The 21665-nt window shown below is 52.1% G+C and overlaps 1 protein-coding gene across 5 annotated transcripts in view; it reads right to left on the reverse strand.

Annotated features, from left to right (window-relative positions):
- Positions 1-14107: 14107 nt before the first annotated feature.
- Positions 14108-21665, reverse strand: part of DUSP8 (dual specificity phosphatase 8) — a 46705-nt gene continuing 39147 nt past the window's right edge. For all 5 annotated transcript variants that reach the window (XM_050335995.1, XM_050335994.1, XM_050335993.1 and 2 more), the window contains 3 exons: positions 21496-21655; positions 21181-21304; positions 14108-20785 (listed from right to left, as the gene is read on the reverse strand). In XM_050335995.1, coding sequence (XP_050191952.1) covers positions 19699-20785; positions 21181-21304; positions 21496-21655 — 1371 coding nt within the window. In that variant the 3' untranslated portion in view covers positions 14108-19698. The remainder of the gene's footprint in view (positions 20786-21180; positions 21305-21495; positions 21656-21665) is intronic.

The raw sequence follows: 21665 nt of genomic DNA on the forward strand, positions 1-21665 counted from the left end.
CTTCTTGGTTGGAACATTTGATTTTTTTATAAATAAACACTGTGAGTGGTTATAAATATTGATTGCTGCCAGTAATAGTAAGATGTTTTAGATATAGCCTTCCAAAAAGACAATTAATCCTGCTGAGGACCAGACTGGAAAAAATAAATGGCATTTTGGGTCCTGAACTAGCTGAGAAATATGGCTTTTATTCAGATGTCTGAGAGAAGGCTGAAGCTTCAGGGAGGAGGGCTGAAAAATCCACATTTCCAGAGATGCTGACCAAAGTTCAGTCTCTCCCTCACAGTCACCGACGAACAGAAGTATTAGGCATTTCCTCTTTTAGACAAGTTGTGAGTGGTTGTTAAAGCACAAGACTGGTGGTGACTGGGTTTTAGTTTTTCCCCCGCTAATTAGGTATTAGTGAGCAATGTTTTCCTTACTCCTCAGTTTCCACATCTGGAAAAAGAAAAAACCCACTTCCCTCTGTGTTAAGTCCTGTGGGAAACGGTGTGTAAATGCTGATTGCTTGGGAGTGCTAGCAATTAGGTGGACTTCCCTGTTCCTCCAAGAGGGGTGTACAAAACTTATGCTAAAGTGAATTGAACAGTAGCCAAGAGAGTCTCAGTTTCAGCTGGGAAGTTTAGGAAACGCAGATGGACACTCATGGGGTCACTATGCTTGGGCTGACTTGCTCTGTAAGGAAGATGAGTGTGGGTTTCCTTTTGCCCCAGTGCTGGCAACACCGTGCCATTGTGGGCAGGCTGTAACCAAACTGACACTCCCATGTCATCTGACCAATACCAGCCAATTTGAATGGCCCCTTGGAAAGGGGAAACAGGAGACACACCAGCTCTATTGTAGTTGGTGCTGCTTTTCCTTACTGGTAAGCTCTTCCCTGAGTGTATCTGAACCCGCTGCCATTACCAGAGTGGAGCAAAGGGCACAGGGTGAAAAGTAGGATGTAAGTTTAGAGAGGGATGTCCATTGTGTGGTTGGGTGGTAGGCTACCTATAAGCAAAAGAGGTTGCATGTAGCTGGAAGCCAGGGTTTATCCATGCCCACTGGTTTTTCAGGAAAATGGAGAAAGTACCAGAAATCGTTCACATTATTTTCCTAATGCTACATCTCTCTCCCAGATGGCAAAACTCCCCCTAGGCCTCCACCTCTAAAAAACCCAGCAGGCTGCAAAGAGCCTGCAAGGCTGTTTTTTAGAGTGCTTTTAACCACTCCCTGGTATTATTTGCAAAGGCGAGGAACAACTGTCTAGCATGTCTTGTCCTATAGTACAACTACACACATAAAGCAGTTGACCACATAACCTCCAAAGTGCCCTGAGAGCCTCTGTCACCTCTCCTGCAGAGCACGGAGACGGGCACCCCATCGACACATGCACAGGACACTTCTCATGGAGGGCAGAGTTTGCCTACATGGAAGAAGCAGCCCTAGATTTGTAAGTCGTGGGATAATGGTCAGACTCATGCCAGGATCACACCCAGGGGGTTGCTTTGCCGGTCCTGAGCACCCAGCTCGGAGTGACTTGTGAGCTCTCGATCTGCTCACACGAGGTGGGTGGGAGGGAGCGGTGGGCAGGGCCTGCCTGGCTGCCCTGTGCCCCCTCTCCCGCTGAGGTGGGCATTGGGACGTGGGCTCAGCATCCCGCAGGCACCGTCCAGCCCTGCACGGGGTTGGTGCCTGCAGTACAAATAAGGCCTCCAGTGGCTGCATTAAAGTGTTCCCAGCCCCCACCGATTACAAAGGGTGCCTGGCAGAACAGGAGTCTGTTTGTCTGCTGCGCTCTGCACAAACAGTCGCTGCTGTAAATACATCTCACATGAGCAATTAGCCCCGACAATAAAGAGGTCCCGTCTCTGCCGAGCCGTTCGGGGAACCTGCTCTTCACCAGGCAAGGAAAGGGGTTCAAACAGCTAGCTCTCCCCTGCCTTCCTTGGGAGACCACAAGTCTGGGTCAGCAAAGCATCCCCTCCTTTCTGCTCCAGCCCTCTTGGCTGGCTCTCGGTGCCTTGGTGCGACATGTATGATGTGACAGCTCTGAAAACAGCCCCCGGATGATAACTGAGCACCCAGAAGCGTGGGGCTGCTCAGGGAGGGGGCACACATGGCTCTTCAGCTCCTGTGACACCCTGGGGGCAGGGAGAAGTTATTTTAAGGGTGCAGGAAATTTTATGCTGTGAAATTGAAGCTGGCTCTTACTGTGCTTGGAAACCACCCAGCCCAGTTCAGCAGCCATTCTTATCACTGACTAAATGCACTTGTAATTATTTCTCCTCTCCCTCCTTCCTCACGTTGCTAGCATTTTTCTCCTCTTTCATCTTGCACAATTAAATCTGAAAACCAACCCAGGAAAAGTACTAATCAGTCATTATTTATGCATATTTGCAATGCCAGGTAGAGGCCTCAGCTGGACAGCAGGGCTGTCCGTGCCAGGCTCTGGTCAGAGCAAAAATCCACAAAGAGAATTATTAGAACCAAAGCCCTGGAAGTCCTGGCCCCACATCTGGAGGGGAGATGTCAAATATGATGAGCATATTGCAGGCAATGTACCTTGATGCACAAGCCTGTTCTCCTTACAGTGCCCTCTGTGCTAAAAGAAAAAAGGGGGAGGGGGAAGAGGCAGGGAGAGGTGAAAGTGAGATGGTCACTCCCAAGCACCGGGCAGCCTGCTGCCTGAAGTCTAACTGTCCAAGAAGGGCACATCCTTTGTTCCACGTCACTGTTGTGGAACGGGAGAGGGAAAGGGAGCTTTTGCTTATGTTGCTGCTCTCTTTCATTTCTGGCCCTGCTGGATGAATACAGTTCTTCTTCTCCAAATCTTTCCAACAGTGAACACACCTTTGTTGGGGTGCAGAAATTGAAGCTGAAGTGCTCCTATACTGTTATCCTTGTTCCCACACTGGACACTTGTAGACCAGCTCCAAGAAGACAGCCAGTCTTGATAGACTTGTGCAAAAAAAAACCCAGAAGAAACAGAGACACAGATGCTTGTTAATGTATTTGGGAACAGATGAATATATAATATATCAGTATTTGTATATCAGTATTTGTAACTGAGCAATTAGGCACTATTCACTGCCTGTGAGGTGAAGCAAGAAGCCAATGTGATTCCAGGTGCCAGCCTGCTGTCCTCCACATCCTAAGAAGACTCAATGGCACCATCTGATGGTTGAGGAGAAATATTCATGTTCATGAATATTCATTTATTCAAAGCTATTCCCAATCACTAATGAGGTTTCTAGGTGCAGATGGATTAGTGGTCTCTCAAGGAGGCTTTGGAAGGGATTCAGGAGTGTTGAGAGGTGAGATGGTTTGGCCTGTGTGGGGAGAAAGCTACCCTCTTCCTCACTTGGCTCCTTCAGTGTTGGCACAGGAGAAGCAGCAGCACTTCCAGAGTAGGTATGTGGAAAATGGGTGTGACAGCCAGCCAATTTGCAGGGCACAATCACAAAAATGTAGTTCACTGCTGAGGCTCCCCAAAACCAGCTCAGAGCAGAATGCACTGTGCCAGAATTGGTGTGCTGGTAGAAACAAAATAAAACCCCTGCCAAAGCAGCCCGGATAAGGTAAGGCTGAGCTTTTGCTGGAGTGGTAGGGGAGGATTTGGGGTGCATAGATGGCCATGTAAAGCTCTGTTGGTGCAGGTGGTTCAGACCAATGGGAATTTGCTCGGTAAGTGCATTCTATTGATTTTTCTATGTATAGGAAGTGTTGATTTCTCCAGCAAAGGCTGTAAACGAAGGTCGGGTTTATTCCATGTCTACTTTGCAGTGTTAGCAATGGAAGGTGACCTGTTCTCTTTCTCCTCTGACTCTGACAGCTGCAAGGGCAGTAAGTGCAAGGAGTCAGCTAAATTTTGGCCCCCTCACACAGTAACCTGCTACTGTGTGAAATCCAGGAGGGTACAGTGATGGGTAGGAAACCTTTGCCCAGGGCAATTTCCTCAGATTTGCTTCGATACAATGGTGCCATGAATGAGTCATCACTTAAAACAGATACCACCATTTGTTACCTCAGGACCATGATTTGTGCACGTGGAGCCAACTGAAACAACTCTTTGGAGTTGTTTTGTGAGAGTATGGAAGTACTGGGATCAGGGATCAGGCCTGTACTCCAAATTGTGCATCCTATCTGCAAAACTGGGGCTGCACGAGCAGTTTCAAAGGAAGAGATGAAAACCTCTGTGCTGGGCACAGTGGGGATTTGGCTGAGTGGAGGTTTCCTCAGAGCATCCACAGGCTCCAAGGCTCTGTTGTCCATAAAACACACCCAAAATGAGGGACTTCTCTCTACTTTTCCTAATCCAACTCCAGGGAAAACCACAACCTCTACCAAATCCCTCCCAGCTCTGTGATGGGGGCTTTAGCAAGGTGTGAGATTTCCTCCATCTGCAAATGGTCACTCCTTCCTGCACACTGCCAGCCCCAGCTCGCCTGGGCAGGGCACTGGGTGATTGTTGGTCTGCCCATTTTTTAATCTGGCTGTTGTCAAAGGGAAGTCTACTTCCTGGGCGGAGCTGATAGATGCAAGGGAGGACTTGATCTCAATCTGCTTCTGGCAGCTGGCACTAGTGCTAATGTTTGCAATGGCTCATTAGTCATTTATGGAGTGCACCCAGGCACCTGAAAGTCTTACTGGGGATGTGGGGAGGGTGAGGGAACTCATTTTATAAGGGGCTGGGCAGCAAGTTGTTTGCTTCATACCTAGGAAAGAAGCCCAGAGCAGATGACGTGATTTCTGGCTGTAGCTCCACTGGTCTTATTTGGTGCCCCAGCTGCTCAGTGTGGATCCTCATCCTACCATGTAGATCCTCACCACATCCCTTGAGGATCCTCAACCTGCCTCACTCAGGTTGCTTGGGCAAGGTGAGCCTGAGTGGATGGGAAAAGCAGCTCGAGGGGTGCAGGATTGTCCTTCAGGGGTAGCAGGATGATGCTGAGTTGATTGTTACCCTGAGTAAGTGCTCCCCATCAGATTAACAGATTTACCTGCTTGTGCCATCAGGGTGCAGTCACCTGTTAACCAGATGGTGTAGGTCATGCTGGCAGCTCTGAAACATGGGAGAGGATGAAGAGGACACTTCCATGGGCACAGCCCCTTTAAAAAGTTCATGCCAACAGATGAGCAGAGACCATGAAGGGTGGATTCCCATGCAAGGCACCAAGCTTTCCCTCCCTTAACCTATAATCCTAACCCTGAGGAAAATGTCCTCTCCTTCCTCCACTGAGGAAGACTGAGAGGATGAATAAAGCACCCAGTCAACCAAAGCAAACAGATAGTTCTGGTTTGGATAAATCCCTGGCCCTCTCACTGCAATCCTGGTTTCTATTCCCTTAACTTCCAGTTTCAAGGTCCCTCAGAAAAGCATTCCTGGAGGTTGCAGAGAAGAAACAAGGAGAGGAGAGGCAAAGAGGTTTCCTGAAACCAAAGGCCTGAGGTGGATGTATAAGAGGCATGGATCAATAGCTGCACTTCCGAGAGCCTCCAGACTCCCTGGATCAGCGATAATAGCGGGCTGAGCTCATTGCTAATAGCTTTGGTGGGTGTGAGAGCCAAGGGCAGCCCCTCTGCTTCAGAGAAAGCCTTGATGCTGTCCCTGTGGCTCTGTCAGCAGCACTGCCTGGTGCAGGAGGAAGCAGGAGGATCCTTTTTCATTACTTCTCTGTGCACGGACCCTTTTTTTTGGTGAGGAGGGGTATCAAGGTTTGGTCTTTGGCTGGTGCTATCAAATGCACAGTAGAGCTGGCGAAACTGCAGAGGTTATCTGAGCTAAATGACACCCTGCTGTGATCTGGGTTATCTTGCTGACTGTATCCCCTTTAATCCACTCTGATATAAAAATACCCCAAGGAAGGATGATTCCCCTGCACAAGGAGGTTATTTCTCTTCCTAAGAGACCTCTGTAGTCCCTCTGCTGCTCTGCCAGGCACCTGATTGCCTGGCTTTGAAGTGGTGAAAGGGACATGCTTGTGGGGCTGGGGTGAAACCAAATACCATCAGGAGTCCATGCCCAGGGCTGAGTGCAGGAGGCACCTAAGCCTCAGCTATTCCTGTTCACTGACTGCTCCTGCTTTGCCTAGCAGAGTTTGCCTCCCCCAGGCAAGCCTTGAACCCAGTGCTGCAGCACGGAAAACCAGGGGAATGTGGTTAACAGGATTTTCAGAAGAATACCAAATTTTCCTTCCCCCCCCTAGGATTCCACAGATAAACAAACTCATCAGGGCTGAAAGTATGTCAGGAGCCCTGAGTGACCCAGAGGACTAATTATGGGGCCAAGTGGGAAGAGGTGAGGGTAGAAAGTTCAGTCATCCAAATGCATCCCACTGTGCTGGCTCAGTAACATCACAGCCTCAGCCATACCCCTCACAGGCACCACTTAGTCAACCAGTGCCTTCACCTTTGTGAAAACAGCACTTCTTCCATCTCTGACTTGTTTGTACCCTCCATGCCCTGCTCTCAGCATGGTGCCCAGGGCTGAACCCACAGCTGTCTGGGCTCACCCTGCAGCAGGGGTAAGCACCACAAAGACCCAGGTGCCTGGGTATTTTCTCAGTGCTAGCCTGTCCCAGAGGTTTGTAGTGAGTGAGTCAGGCACGCCAGGTGCTTGTGGTGAGCATCTCCTGCATGTCTTGGCTGTTGTCCCTAATGGATGGCCTGGGCAGCAATTAACGGAGAAAGCAGAGCAGGGAGAGGCAGCCCTGGCAGTACTTTGACTTTATGATGTACTTTTGCTTGGCATCAGCAAGATCTGAGGAATGTCTCTGGTGGGGGAAGGTTAATGCTGCTGGGCTGGAGATGAGGCAGTCTGGCCCTTGCTCAGGGCACCACCAAGTCTGCTGGACGGTGGCTGTGTGGAGGCTCCCGCAGCCCAAGTGCAGACATGTCGTCACAGCACTGTGCTCAGGGGATGCCAGGGCAGAGCCGAAGCCAAGCCTTGAAGACAGGCTGAAGGGAGCAGCATTCCTGCCCACCCCAAAATGATGGTGTGAGAGAGGATTGGTGCTGAGTGTCTCAGAGCTCCTGATGTTGGGAACCGAACATGTGTGTCACAGATGGCACATGGAATCTGTAAGGCCACTTGTCACTGACCTCTCTTGCTGATGAAGAAGACAGGCTGGGATGGGAGTAAAGAAGTCTAGGGCTGCAGAGCAGGATCTCCTAGAAGGGGACTGTAGCATCTTTTACAGCCACCTGCCCACAGTCTAACACTTGGTGCCTTGAGTTTGCCAGTGCTCCAAGTCAAATGGTCCTCAGTGGGTTCAGACTCAAACCACATGGTTCAGCTGAATGAAACAGGACACATGTGGCACTTAAGAGCACATGGAGCCCTTCCCTTCCCCAGTACCATGTGTAACCTGGAAAGGAGATGGAGCTGGACACTGTGAACACCAGAGCTGATATGTCCTTTCCAGCCAGGCTGCAGGAGGACACATCGCTTGCAGAGACACTGAACCTCCATTGCCTTGCTTTTATGCAGTAGTTTGCACCTATAGGGTGCAAAAGATTTCAGAGTTGAAGCATGGAGTGGGCACCTGCCCTTCCTCAAGTCACACAGCCTGGTGGGGCCAAGGCCAGGCTGGGGACTCCTGGCCCTCTGTGGGCTGTTGCTTTGCAGAAGTCTTTGCCCTCTAGACTTCTGTCCTGTATCAGTTCAACCAGGCGTGTTACCAGCCATTTGCCTTTATCCCTCTTTCCTCCTCCTCCTCTTCCTCCTCCTTCTCCTCCTCTTTGTACCAAACACCTGCAGCAGTGCTTCTGCAAGCTTGCAGAAAGGAGTTTGTCCAGCACCAAGTATCATCCCGAGCTCTCCTGAAGGAGAAGAAACGAGGGTAAACTTCCTTTCCTATGTCCTAGTATTGCACAGACAGAATTGCCATGGTTTTAAGGCTCCCGAGGCGCCGGGAGCTGCCAGTAGAGGCTGCTCTCTCGCCTCGCTGGGGGCCGGGACTGCGGGGCTTTGCAGGGCCAGCTCACGGCACTTGCTGATGGCACATCTCAGGGACTTCCCTCCAGCCCGGCTCAGAGCCCGTCTCTGCGGCAGGTGACAGGGAAAGACGTCCCACAAAGCTCTGGTTTGAGCCACTGATGCTCCCGTTGCCTCCTCCAGCACGGACTGGCTTTGCTGTGCCCCCAGCTGCCAGGGTTGCCACCCAGGGTCACTTGGCAGCCTTTGGCTGTGTGATGGATGCCATGGGGTGGCAGTGGGGTCTGCGAGACAGGATCGAACGAGGCAGGTTGGTCCTGCCCTCCTACATCATAATGCCCAGCCCGATGGCCCCAGGGGTTGTTATTGAAAGGAGGTCAGGAGGAAGCATGCAAATACATGCTTACCAGGGCATGCAAGGCTTTCATTTCCAGCCCATGGGCCGATGTCCAGGCTCCCACTTCCTTCTGTCCTGCACCCCTGGCTACTGTCAGCCTTAACTGAGCTCAGTACGGCAGAGCTGGGGGTACCATCTCTTCTGAGGCATGAGCCCCTGGGTGCCTTTTGCAGGGCTTTGTAGAGAGGCACTGGGAGCCCACTCATCCAGGATGGATGGAAAGGCTCCCCTGGGATTGGTAGTGCAGGATCAGACCCTCAGCATCTGTTATGTGGAGACCCAGGGCAGGGTGGTGAGAAGTGCCACAGTCACAGCCCAAATCCAGACCAGCTGCCTGCTTCCATGCAGAGTGGATCTGTCTATGCCCAACATGCATTTGTGCAAAACACAAACCAGACCTGGCTTGGGACACCCCAGGTGTGCCTGGCATGAAGGCTTCTCTCAGGTAGCCCTCCTGGTGCTGAGGTTTCATGAAACATCTTGGAGGGGAATACTGGGCTCCCTGATGACAGCAGGGTTGAAGAGTGATGCTCTGAAGCAGCAGGGTTGGAAAAGCTGGAAGAAAAGCCTGAAGAACAGCAAAAGAGGGAGACTATGGGGCTGAAGTATCAGCGGGAGAATAAAATGTCATTCCAACACACCTCCTTCAACTCTGCTGCCAGTGGCACGCTTGCCATATCCCAGGCGAGCATCCCCTCTGTGGCAGAGCAGGAGAGGAGCTGTGTCCTCCCCCAGCGGCGGCAGCTCTGTCATGGCAGTGCCTTGCAGACACAGATGTGCCCTGGTCAGGATGCAGCTCTGTTCCCAGCATGACTCGCTGTGACTCAGAGACTGCCTCAAGGGACCAAACCAGATGAGGAAGATGCTGCCTCTTTGTTGTTTGGAAATGAAGCCACTTTTTAATACGGAGGCCTGTTTTAATTTACCAAGGTGCTTTGCAGACACTGCAGCACCCACTGGGCAGGGAGACACTGCAGAGAGGAAGGAGGGCTGCAATTAACGTGGGCTGCGGGCAAGAGGGGAGCAGCTGGGTCATGCTGTGGGCATCTGAGGGGCCAGCTGGATTTGGGCACAGATTCAACACAGACGGTTTCTGGAGGAGAGAATTTTCGTTTACATGCTTACCCTGGTGACATGAAATGCGATTTTAGGAGATATTGTTTTTTGCCCTGATCCTGCTGACACAGCTCCTTCCTGGCAAGGCAGTGAGTAGGAGCAATACGAGGGGCTGCCAGTGTGATCTATAGGGGTTGCAACATTTTGGGTCAGGGCACACATATTAAGTGGTAAATCCAGAGCAGGGTAACTACCTCTCTTTGTGGATGGTGGCTTTATTAAAAAGAAATAAATAAAGCATCTTTAAAGGAGAGACACAAACCCCATCCTTGGGGCAGTGCAGACAGATGAGTAATGGGGCCCTTTGAGTAAGTGCCTGCCTGGCCAGCTCTGAGTCACTGAGCAAACAGCACCAGCCTGGAGCCAGCAGCAGGGCTATTCTTAGCTGCTTTCCTGTCAGGAGATGCTGCTGAGGGAGAGGAGGAAGGTTAGGGGATGTCAGTGGGTGAAAACATTTGTTTTCCAACTATAAAGACCCCAAAGCTAGCCTGAGGCTTGGTTGCAGTAACTGGAGACGTCAAGTGTGAGGATGAGGAGGGTGACCACTGCTGTGCAGGGAACTCTGGCGAGGTTTCTCAGGGAATTGAAGGGAAGTAAAAGACACGTGAGGAGACAAGTGCTCCTTTGCTGTGCACATTGACCAGAAGTAACTGGAGGTTCCTGATCTTGAGGACACCTGGCAGCACAGACTAAGCATCACCCTCACCTGTCCCCTAATGCATCCCCCCTTTCCACCTGCCCAGCAGGATCCCATTTTGAGCTTCCAAGAACCACCTCCTCTGAGGCAGCCTGACAACCCTGCTGCAGATGGGGTTGCATCAGCAGGGAAGGGAGGTGGCAGAGGGTGTTGCAAAGGCCTGGACTCAGTTGTGCTTGGGCTCCTTCTAAATAAAGCATCTCCAGTCATACTGGCTCAGGCTGCTGGCTCAGCCCAGAAGCCTGGAAAACTAAATGACATCATCTGGGTACCGCTGACAGACAGTATTTCCACTCAGACACAGAGTGCCTGGGTTTCAGCTGAGGAGTGTGGCCAGGGAGCACGGAAGGTTTTATGGAACCGCCTAAAACTGCCCTTTCTTCCTGCAAAGGACCCGGGCTGGCAGTTCACCCACATTTTGGCCTCTGTTCTCATCCAGGACATTCTAACCCAGACCCTCTGCACCCCAGGAGGGACCCCAGCAGCATTTCAGCTCTCTAAACCAGCCTTTCTCCAATGCCACTTGGCTGAGACAAGCCCAGATACCATCCCATTATCTCCTTTCTGTCATGCTTCCAGTGGTGCTCTGGCCACAGCTGTGGGGGCTGCTCTCCAAGTGGCTGAAGGATGGTGAGATCTACCACACATGGCTGCAGGTCTAGGATCTAGATTTCCAGAAGCAGGGGTCATGTGTGGGAATTTTGTGACTTACTACATCAATACACCAAACCAATATGCTCATGAGCCTTGTCAGAGCCTTATGCCACAGAGAGTGTTTGGACAACACTCTCAGGCACATGGTGTGATTCTTAGAGTGTCCTGCATAGGGCCAGAAGTTGGACCCGATGATCCTGGTGGGTCCCTTTCAACTCAGCATATTCTGTGATTCTATGATCTCACCACCTTGTGAAGTGACACTGTGCAGGGGAAGGTGAGGTGCAATACAAAGCATCCACATGTCTCTGGGCATTCTGCAGGTGAGGACCTGCAAGAGGACCAAAATTACCCTGCCAGAGGACCAAAATTACCCTGCCAGTTGAGGAATTATGGTCTGGTGGTGTAGGAGAAGGTTTGGGGGCCAGGATTTCTCTCATACACACTTGTTCAACTCCAACTCTGCCTTCCTGGGTGGCCTTTGGCAAATAACCTGCCATCTTTGCTCCAGGTTTCCTATTTGTACAAACTGGGACAAGAGGGATTATCCTCCGATTTCCAGAGCTCTCTGGACTTACTAGAGCTGATTCCCATTTGCAAGGGTACATGGAAAAGGAAAAGTGAAGCCCAATAACAATAATTACTTTTCTCCCTCCCATGGGTGTTGTAAGGATTAGCTCATATTTAGCAAAACTCTCTGTAAGTGCTAAACATTATTAATGGTCTTGGATTGCTCCAGGAGTGAATGTGGCTTTCCAGGGAGTGACGGGGTTTTTCCCTTCACTGGCATGAAGCTGCAGTGAATTCATCACAGCCCAAGGTAAGTAGACTCTTATTTCTGTTAGGCTCAGAGAGTAGAGGAGTGTCTGCAGCACAAGCAGTCCTCACCTTGCTTTCCATCAGTGCTGGAGAGGTGAAGCCCACCCCTTCTTGCATCGATGCACAACCAACAGGGCTCTGGAGGAACATGCATCCCATGGAGAGTCCCTGAGTGTGGTGTCTTTAGTAAGGGCTCATCTCCCAAGTGTGGCAAATGGCATCTCCCAGACACGCAACGAAGTGGGGTCAAGCTGGGAAGGGCCACGCGTGCAGCATTGCCTGAGGACCACCCAGCAGCTGGGGCCAGAGACAAGGTCACAGCCCCAGCATGGCTCAGGGTACAGGTTTGAGTGTCCTGCCTCAAGTAGGGTGCATGGGTGGGGGTAAATTCACACCCCTGAGTGCCTTCAGGGTCCTAACACGCAGTAACTCTGTGCACCAGGCATATTTATGCTCCTGCAAAGTGTGGAAAAGCAATGCACACCACCTAATGCCTCAAAGCCTGGGGGAGATGATAGATTCTCTTTTCCAGGCTCTGGTGCTGGAAAAAGATCTCACGTCTTCTCAGGAGAGGAAACTGACTTGTGACTGGCTCAGTCCCTGCCTGACTGCTCCAGCAAATGTCCCTCCTGGGGACCCCCAGCTCTCTGGGCAGGGTGCAGGGTGCCGAAGCTCATCCAGCTGCCGAACCCTGTCACCCTGGCTCTCCGGTCCTGAGGAGATGGGGCTGATTTTTGTGACCCCTTCACCCCGTGCTGACTCAGCCATGCTCCCGTGGTGGGTGGCCATAGCCTGGGGTGGGACAGCACGAAGGTAAAGGCAATATGGACTGGCAAACTTTCAAAGAGGCCACAAGCTAAATAAATAGCCAGCAACCTATTTCAGTGGCTGCTATATTTAGCTCAAGGAACATTTATTTATAGGCTTGGCAGCCATTCTGAGTCAATAAAAGCCAGAGAGCTGGAATAAGGACGATCCTGGGTTTCTTGTTGCAGTAATGGTTTCTGCTGTGCAAACCACAAGGAGCAAGAGGAGAGGCAGCCTCGGCACCAGGGCAGGGGGAGGAAGCCGTGCTGGCTGCACACCCAGGGGTGACTCTGCCAGGGGACAGAGCCTCTGCATACTTGTAGCTCCAGCCCCAGCTAAAAGCAGGCACCCTGCAGCTTCAACTGGGTTCCCTCCCACGTGGGTGCTACTGCCAGTCCCCTGGACCAGAGGGAATTCCTCTCTAGAACACGAGGGGATTGAGTTGTGCCTGTGGAAGTAGCTGCACAAGATGTCAGCTCTGGGGACTCAGATGCAGCATCTTCCCTGGGGCAGCAGGTCTGGAAAAACTAAGCTAGGAGCATGTAAATGGGGAGGGAAATGGGAGCAGTGCTCATGTTTCTGTAATAAATAATTGTCCCTTCCCATGTCATGCATGGCAACAAGTGGTTGAGAGAGGAGGACTTGCAAACAGCTTCTCTGAAGCTGACAATGGTGTCAGTTGCACAGGAGGCTGAAGCTTCACACTGGGCAGTGTCATTTCTACTCCAGCAGCAGCTGATGGCAGTAGTTTCAAGAGGCTTTACAAAAGACTCAGCAACTGCAGCTGGATGAGGGGAGTGGATTTATAAAAGACATGGGGATTCAGCCCAGCCTGTGGAAAGCAGCTGTGGGGATGGATGGCCCTTCTGTGTGTAAGTCAATAAGTGCTGAGGCTTTTTGGAGCCGGAGCTGCAGGGAGCCTGCTCACACCTTCTCCTCCCTCCAAAGAAAACCTGCTGCAGGGGGAGCGGGGAAGTACCTCCACCAGCTTCTGCTTGAGGACAGCCAAAATGGGGCTGCTGGTTGGCCAGTATGGCTCACGTGGCCATGGGGGGGTCGGGGAATGTTTATAGGGTTTAGCTGTAGTGCGCAGCAAACGTGCAGCTACACGCTGCCATCGTGTCAGGAGGAAGGTGGGAGCAGAACATAGCTGGGAAGAAAAATAATAACAATAATGGTAATAGTAGTAATAATAACTTAAATGAAAACACTCCATGCCTTTGTGCTCTTTAGCTCAGCATTCCCTGATTCTGTACCATTCCCTACACTGCAGGTATACCCATCTGAAGCAGGAGCTGGCCAGCACTTTCCACTAGAAAGGGGATGCTCAGATACCTGCCTAAAGCTTCGGAGCCACACTGGACCCTTAGAAGTCCCTAGAGTGGCTGTTTGCAGTCCGAGAGCCCAGGAATGCCCCAATTAATTTTTATGCCCCTACTCTCTCAACCATGAGTCTTATTTCTGCTTTGAATTAGTCCAGCTGCAGCTTTCAGCTGCTGGACCCTATACATAGACATGGGTCTGCCTGCACCTCCAGGTCTGGCTGTGTCCAGGCCTGCCTCTGTGTCCAGCTCTCCACCAGCTCTGGCCCTCATCAGTGCAGCCAAAGGTCCACCTCCCTCCCCAGACCCCCAAAGAGGATCGTCCAGCCCCACCCTGAGAAAGTCTGACCCTCAAAAACCAAGGCTGACACCAGCTGTTAAAACACCTATTCGGGTATTTATTACAACACGTTGTTCCAAAATACAAAAGAAAGGAAAAGAAAGTAGAGGGTAGAAAAGCACTGCTGTTTACAGCCTCTGGTAATAAATAAATAAAGACAAGGCAGGGGCAGGGTGTCTCCCCGGGTCCGACGCCAGTGCTGGCCGAACGGACAGCGAGGAAGGGAGCGTGGTGGGGCTGGTGGCCAGACCCTCTCTTCCCTGCTTGGGATTCCCCAAGTACACCCTGGTACACCAGGGTGTGTGCAGACCCCTCTCTGTGTTGTGCTTGCTGAAGAAGGGTCTAATCCTGCAGGGATGAGGGTGGGAGAGGAGGCTCAGTCCCGGCATGGTCGGAACCTGCCTGCTCCCTGCCTGTCCACGGCTGCCCCAAAGGCAGGTGAGGTAGGAAGGGTGATGCTGGACCAGGACCCCAATAGGGGTCTACCAGGGTCCCCCAAGAGAGGGGTGAGACCTGAGCTCTCTCCTCTCCATTGTGGTCTCAGAGCAACCTTGGAAATGTGTTCAGCACAGCATGATGAGAAGGACCCCAACCCACAACAAAGCAAAGTCATGACAGAGACAAGAAACTGTGCCTGGGCCACTTGGAGAAGGGCAGAGTTAAACCCCACAAATTAAAATGATTCTTCATGGGGCTGGCGCAGTACGGAGAGTGTTTAGTACCACAGTGCAGACGGGGTTCCTCTTCCCTTCCCATAATGTCACCTCCTCCACCTTACAGTCATCTGGAAACCTCCAGGTTACACAAAGAACACAGGCAATGGGTGCAAAAAACTGGCACCAGACTCTGTCTGCTTATGACACCTCAATTTACCAGTGTTAGATAAAAGCCATATCAAGTCCCATGTTGGGAGCCATCCCTTTCCTAAATCCCTCCAGGTACCGGAGGCCATTCACGTGTCTACCTGCTGCTCTGCCACTGAGCTTGCTCTAGCACTGGCCACATGTCCTCCCCAGGCTGTACTGTCCCTGGGCAGGGAGTTGACTGGCATGAGGAGGACATTCAAGCCAAGCCCAGGACACCTGGCTAAAGCAGCGTGGCCGTGCCTGGGCTCGGTGAGCAGGGCAGCTTTGCAAGTCACCTGTGATGCCAGAGCAAGAAGCCCCTGTGGGTGAAATGCAGCCTGTAGGTGCAGCCAGCTGAAGAAGGTGAGACGACCCACAGCCCGGAGGGAGCTGATTCCATGATCTGGATGCCTGGCCAATGCTCCTTAAGACTGTTACAAAAGCTTCAAGCTTTTGCTGTTTAATGTTCTGTTGTTTATGCCAGTGGGTTCCTGCCTCTTGCAACAATGAGCAGGCACCTGTATGGGGGAGAGGAGCTGCAGGAAGGGAAGGGAAGAGTTGAGAGAATAGATCTGCTCCAGGTTTGGGTGCCTTAATATTCTTAGGAAGCACCTTCCTCCAGCTCCTCTGACAAGGGTTTGCCTCTTGAGGCCTGGGGCAGCCAGGAGCTGTGCCGAGTGCAGCCACAGCTGGGCTGTGGGGAGCAGAGAGAAGGTGTGATGGGGCCTTGCTTTTATTCACAACAGAGAAACAAAGAGCAACATACAAAGAGTAAGAAGCAAAAAGGTACAGAATCATAACCATAATAATCATAATAATAATCATAAATACTCAAATCTATCATTCATAGATTGCAATGACAACACTGATAGCTTATTATCATTAGTATTAAGGATGGGAGGGTAAAGGGGACAGCAAGAGGGGATTCTGGGGGGGCATTGTCTCCTAAGGGGCAGATGTAAAGGGGACGGATGTCCAAACAAGCAGACAAATAGAAGGGCTGGGAAAGCAGCAGGGCTGGGGATGCTGCTGCTGAGGCCAGGGACGAGCCTGCTCTGACCCAAGCCTCTGGCTCAGTGTTGCCAACCTGATCACTGCCCTCCTGCCAGCTTCTCTCAGCCCCTGCAAAAGGCAGACAGGAAGGTGTCTGGGATACTCAGGACAAGCAGAGGCTGGAGGAAAAGGCGCTATGTCCTTTCTAGTCTGAAGGAGAGCTGTGCTTTGCTCAATCCTTCGTGCGGTGGAAAGCTCAGCCACTCATTGCCTTTGCTGTTGGACATTCAAGAGCTTTGATTCCTCCCTTGAAAGCAGCGACCTTTCCTCTCTTCTGCTCACACTTCTGCCACTGTAGATCCCTACAAACGAATGCACTCTCATCAGACCACCACTGAAAGGGGATTTTTGCTTCAAGTGAGGCTTTGGGTTGGGTCATCTGGTTTTGAGAGCCTATAAAAAGATTTGGCTGACAGATGATGAGGAGGATTACCAGCCAGCACATACATCCTCATGACAACTCACAGCTCTCTGATTCATGGACAAAGTGGTCTAAGACAGAGTTTGATCTAAAAAAATAATTTAAGTTAATTGCCAGCCACTTGGTAACCCTGATGGCTTTGGGTCAGCATTGGTAGGAGACATGCAGGCAGGGCTGCTCCATCAAGGCTTATTTTCTGGATATAGACTTAAAATATTCTATATGTGAGGGCTTCTAGTGCACATGCCCAATGTAAAGGAGGGGGATGAATGCAAAGTACATCAAAATAAGGCTGCAGAGGTGGATCATTAATGTCTATTGGCATTTATGACCTACTAATCTTAAAATATACTTATCTTTGTTCTGGTTTCAGAGGAGTCCATAGTGCTTAACACCTCAAGCATGTCTGAGGAGCATCCAGGTGATGGCAGAGTTGAGATGACAAAAAGCAAACCACATATCTGCCTCCTTGCAGACATTCAGGGTCTCATTTACAACATGCACCCTCTCCTTCCTGCGTTGCTCCATCTGCTTTTTTGAGCTTGTAACACAGTGTCAGCTAACAGGATGAATCACATGTCCCCATCTGGCTGTGCTGACCCGCCGTCCTCTTTCTATTAAATCCCTTGGGAAGACATTTAGCCCCCTCTGCATTGTTCAAAACTACAGCTAGCCAGCTCCTGCCAGCAACTTGCCGGACCTGAGCTCAATTAGTCCGTGCTGGCACCAACCCTGGAGTACTATGGAATGGGCAGGAACTGAGCCCTATGGAGCAGAGATCAGCAGACAAGGACCAGTGGCACGGTTGGGAAGAGATGCTGCCACTGAGGGCAGCAGAAGGGGAAGAGGGACCAGGAGGCAGGTGACACTAACACTATGCCTGGTGGCTGGGCTACCAGAAGGAGAATGAAGCCTTTTACCCCTCCCTCCTTGGCCTTGACATCAATGCCTACTTAGGAGACCCTGCTGCAAGTGGAGCTCCTGAAATAGCTGTCTGACTCATGGGATGGACCCAAATGCCTTTCAGAATCTAAAAAGGGAGCCTAGAAAATAGTGTCATCACCCTTTCACGATCAGAAGGGAGCAATGTTCAGGTTGGCAACACTGAGCAGGTTCGAGGTGGTTGTTGGAGGCAGAGATGGGTGGTGGCAGGTTTCTGAGGACTGACTGAGATCTCTCACCCTCATCAAAAGTGACGTGGGGAGAGAGGCAGGTGGTCCCTGGCTCTCCAGCCACCCCCATCCCTCCCCGCCACGCCTCGGGGAAGCAGGCAGGAGCACATGGGGTTCCCCTGCATCTCACCAAATAGCTCCATGGAAAACCAGAAAAACTAAAGCCGGCCCGAAGAGAGTGAGGAGTCTCCAGGGAGACTGCCTCAACTGCGAACACAGAGGTGCTTGAGGAAGCAACGAGCTGAAGTGAGCAGCCCCTCCTTCCATGATTGCAGCTTCTCACGCCTCTGCTTTGTGTTCAGTTTTAAACCTGAGATCATTTGGTTTTGTCACGGGTAGTTTGATTTAAAGATAGAAATGAATGACACGAGGAGGAACAAGGGAAAGGGAGAGAAACCATGTGGACCCAGAAAAAAAAACAAACCCAACACTCCAAGGATGACACAGGACACAAACATGCACAAACACAGACCCCTGAGGTATTAGCTTTGCGAACTAGTGCGAGACAAGGGAGAAAGCAAAGACAGCCACAGGGAAAGATGTGCTTTGCAGTGGAGGCAGTTCAGTGCCTCCAGCTTCAGAAAGCAGCTTCTCAACAATCCTGACATTGGGGTTTGGGGGCAGGAGCCTGGCTTCCCACCAGATGGGAGGAAGCAGCTAACCACCTCTGAAAATAAGTCAGTTGTGCCCCCCCATGTGCTTGCAGAGCTTCGTGTCTGGACAGCTTATCATCCGCTGGAAAGAGGGGAGCCAGCCTGCAGGGGAACAGGCCTGGGGGAGCACCAGCACCTGCAAACACATTCCCCTTGAGTTTCTCAGATGTGAAACAAAGGATGCAGGAAGCCTGAAAAACCAGTGCTTCCAAAGGGAAAGTGGTGCCCATCCCTCCCAAGCAAGGTGGCTGAGGCGAGGGGGAGCTGAGGGGCTGGGGCAGGCAGGCAACATCCCTCCCAACAAGAAATCCCAACTACCACCAGCCTCCCTGCCTCTGCTGTGGCAGCTTCCAGTGCCTTCCCCAGCAGCTGGAAATGACACCTTGCAGCCTTTCATCCATTTCAGGTGACTCCCTTCTTGCCCACTCCAGTGAGGATGGGTAGCCCAAGGGAAGGGAGGGGAGGGGGCATGGCTGGGATGGAGTGATGACCAGGATGGGGACAATGCATGGGATGGGATGATGCCCGGGATGGCGGTAATAGACGGAGATGAGGAAAAGCAAACAGAGACCAAGGTGTGAAGAAGAGGCAGCAGCTTCCAGAAGAGTTTTCTGGCTCAGTTTGTGTTTTAAGAAGGTTTTATGGTTTGCTTGTTTACTTGTTCATTTCTAGAAAAAGTGTCCAGAAGAGTCTCCTGTCCCCTTGTTGGTGTGCCCAGAGGGAAGGGGGGAAATCTATGTTGTGGACATGAACTATAGAAGGAGCCACAGGCCTCAGATATTGCTTAGAAACTCGTATTTCAGATTTAAATACCATACACAGTAAAAATAGAGCTGAAAGTACCGCCCCACATTGTCTGCAAATCATTGCCAGAATGAACAGCTTCAATAAATTAAAAACAAAACAAAAAAATTGAAATATTATTTACGTCTCAATAAAAATCGCAGTAAAACCATTTACCTTTTCTTTTGTGTGTGTGTTTTCGGGGTTTTTTTTCTTTATATTATATATAATATATATTTATATATGTATAGGGCTGCTTCAGTGCAGCATTTTTAGGACACTTAGCCAGAGAAACACAGGGGAGCATGCTTAGTGCACCAGGGCGCAGGGAAGGGGCAGTTGTGGACCCCCCTCCAGATGCTGTGCCCCGTCCCCACAGCCAAAATTGCAACCCCTGCCTCTTCCCACTTGAGTTTTACGCCCAAACTTTGAGTACGGGTCTCTGAGGGTTGGGACCCTCTGGGGATGGGAGGGAAGGACCGGGGCAAGTGCAGGAGGGACACTAAGCATCCGCCATTATGTTTCCCGACTTTGGAAAGACTCATCCACCTTTGCTTCGGTTTCAGCGCTTGCGCTCCCGAAAATGCACGCGCAAGTATAAATACACCCCCCATCCCACCCCCACCCTCCCTTCTCCCCCCCAGCTTAAATATCCCCCCGCCCTGTCCCCATCCCAGCTCTCCAGGCGCCCCAGGTGAATGTCAGGACACCTCGATGATCTCCATGCTGCCTGAAAAGCTGGACTGTTTACTGATTTTGCCCAGCTCTTCCCGAGCCCTGCCCTCGGACATGGTCTCCTCGAATTCCATCTGGCAGCTCCTCCGCTTGAATTGCTTCTCGGCGCCGGCCTCCTCATGCCAGCTGTGCCGCCCGTCCCGCGGCTCGGCCCGCGCCTTGTCCCTCAGTCTGATCTCGCAGCCGCCCGCCACCCCGCCGCAGCCGAACGGCGGGTACGGGCCAGTGCTGGGAAACAGGCTCCCGCCACTCCCGCCGGCACCACCGGAGTCCTTGCCAAAGTACCAGCCAGCCTCGCCGGAGGGAGTGCTGGGGGACTCCAGGTGCACCCCACTCCAGGCAGCAGTGGCGGTGCCGGGCGCGGTGGGTGGCTGGCCGAGCCGTGGTGGCAGCCCGTCCTCATCGCCGGGGCTCTTGCGTGTGGCGCAGGTCCCGCCAATGTTGAGGCTGAGCCCGTGGGCTGGCGAGCCCGCCGGGTGCCGGTGCTTCCGCCGCTGCCTCACCTTGGCCTCCAGCAGGAGCTCGGGCCCCGATGGCCGGTCGGGGCTCTCCGCCCCTGGGGAGAAGGGGCTGAGACCGCCAGGGCCCGAGGGGCTGTCCAGCTTGCAGAGTTTGGGGGCTTCCCCAGGTCCAGGGGGTCCAGGGGGGTCCTGCCGCAGGTTGGGGGAGTAGGCAGACTTGATGTCCAGGGAGAAGGAGCGTTTCAGGCGGTTGGTGTCCTGGATGCGCTCGGAGGAGAGGTGCAAGCCGTTGAGACCCTGCTGCAGGGTGGTGGGCGACAGGACCTTTGGGGTCCCGCCCTGCCGCTCGGGGTCACTGTGGGGGGACACCGAGCCGGTGCTTCTCGGCACATCCTCGGCCTTCTCTGAGGTAGGTGTTAGGGGATGCCGGCTGCCCTCAGCCACCTCTGCTGGGTCCTGCTGGGCATCCCCCTCGCCCCGGTCACCCTTTGTCTTCAGGGCCTTGAGGAGCTTCAGGCTCCTTTCATACTCCAGGAGCTGGCCCAGGAAGTTGAAGTTGGGCGAGATGGACGGGCGACGGTCCTTAACGAACCTGCCAAGAAACACAGACAGCCCCAGTTGGTGTTTGGTCATTCAGTAGGTCACCCCTACTCTCTCAGCCTCTTTGGGCAGAAAAGACATTGTCCAGAACCTTCTGACCAGACCCTCGAAAGAAAGAGGTCTTGGGGAACCATGGGGACTTGGGATGCCCCAGGATTAGAGCTGGGACTGCCTCCCCACTCCCTTTTACCGCTCCCCACCATTCCCTGTTACATGCACTTTATGAGAGGAGGTCTGGTTTGGTTTGGTTTGGTTTTACTGGGACCCACCCAAGGTAAGAAGAAGGTTCAAGGAGCCCTGACCCTCTCTTTCTGGGCTCAGCCTGCTTTCCTTCCCTGGAGTGAAGCATACTGGCATAACCACCCCTGCCCTCAGGGGAAAACTCACCTGTAAGCATCGTCTGACGACATACCCATGGTCTTCATGATGTAGGCGATGGCGATGGTGGCTGACCGGGAGATCCCAGCCAAGCAGTGCACAATCACCTGGCAGCTGGATACCTTGGCTTTGTCTGGAGCATGGCAGAGGAAACAGAGAACAGAGATGGTGAGCAAAATGACTCTATCCTCCCTCCCCAGCTCTCAGCCCCTTTGTGTGAAAGGACAACGGTTGCTGGGAGCAAGACCATGGAGGACAGGCTAAGAGTTCAGGCCGTGAAGGCTGAGAACCAGAGGCCATGCAACCATTGCAAGAAAAGCTCACCAATGAATTCAATGGACTTGTCCAGCCAGGGAAGCAGCTTCTCACAGTAGTTGTCATTGACAGGAATGCGCATGAAGTGACTATCACAGATGAAGTCTGGCTTGGGACAGGAGTTGCTGGCGTTCAGGACATAGCTTATCCCGTTCTGCGTCATCAAATCCTGGTGGGAA

The sequence above is a fragment of the Myiozetetes cayanensis genome, unplaced genomic scaffold, assembly GCF_022539395.1.
Source record: "Myiozetetes cayanensis isolate MyiCay16 unplaced genomic scaffold, myiCay2020 scf6-25, whole genome shotgun sequence".
Lineage (NCBI taxonomy): Eukaryota > Metazoa > Chordata > Aves > Passeriformes > Tyrannidae > Myiozetetes > Myiozetetes cayanensis.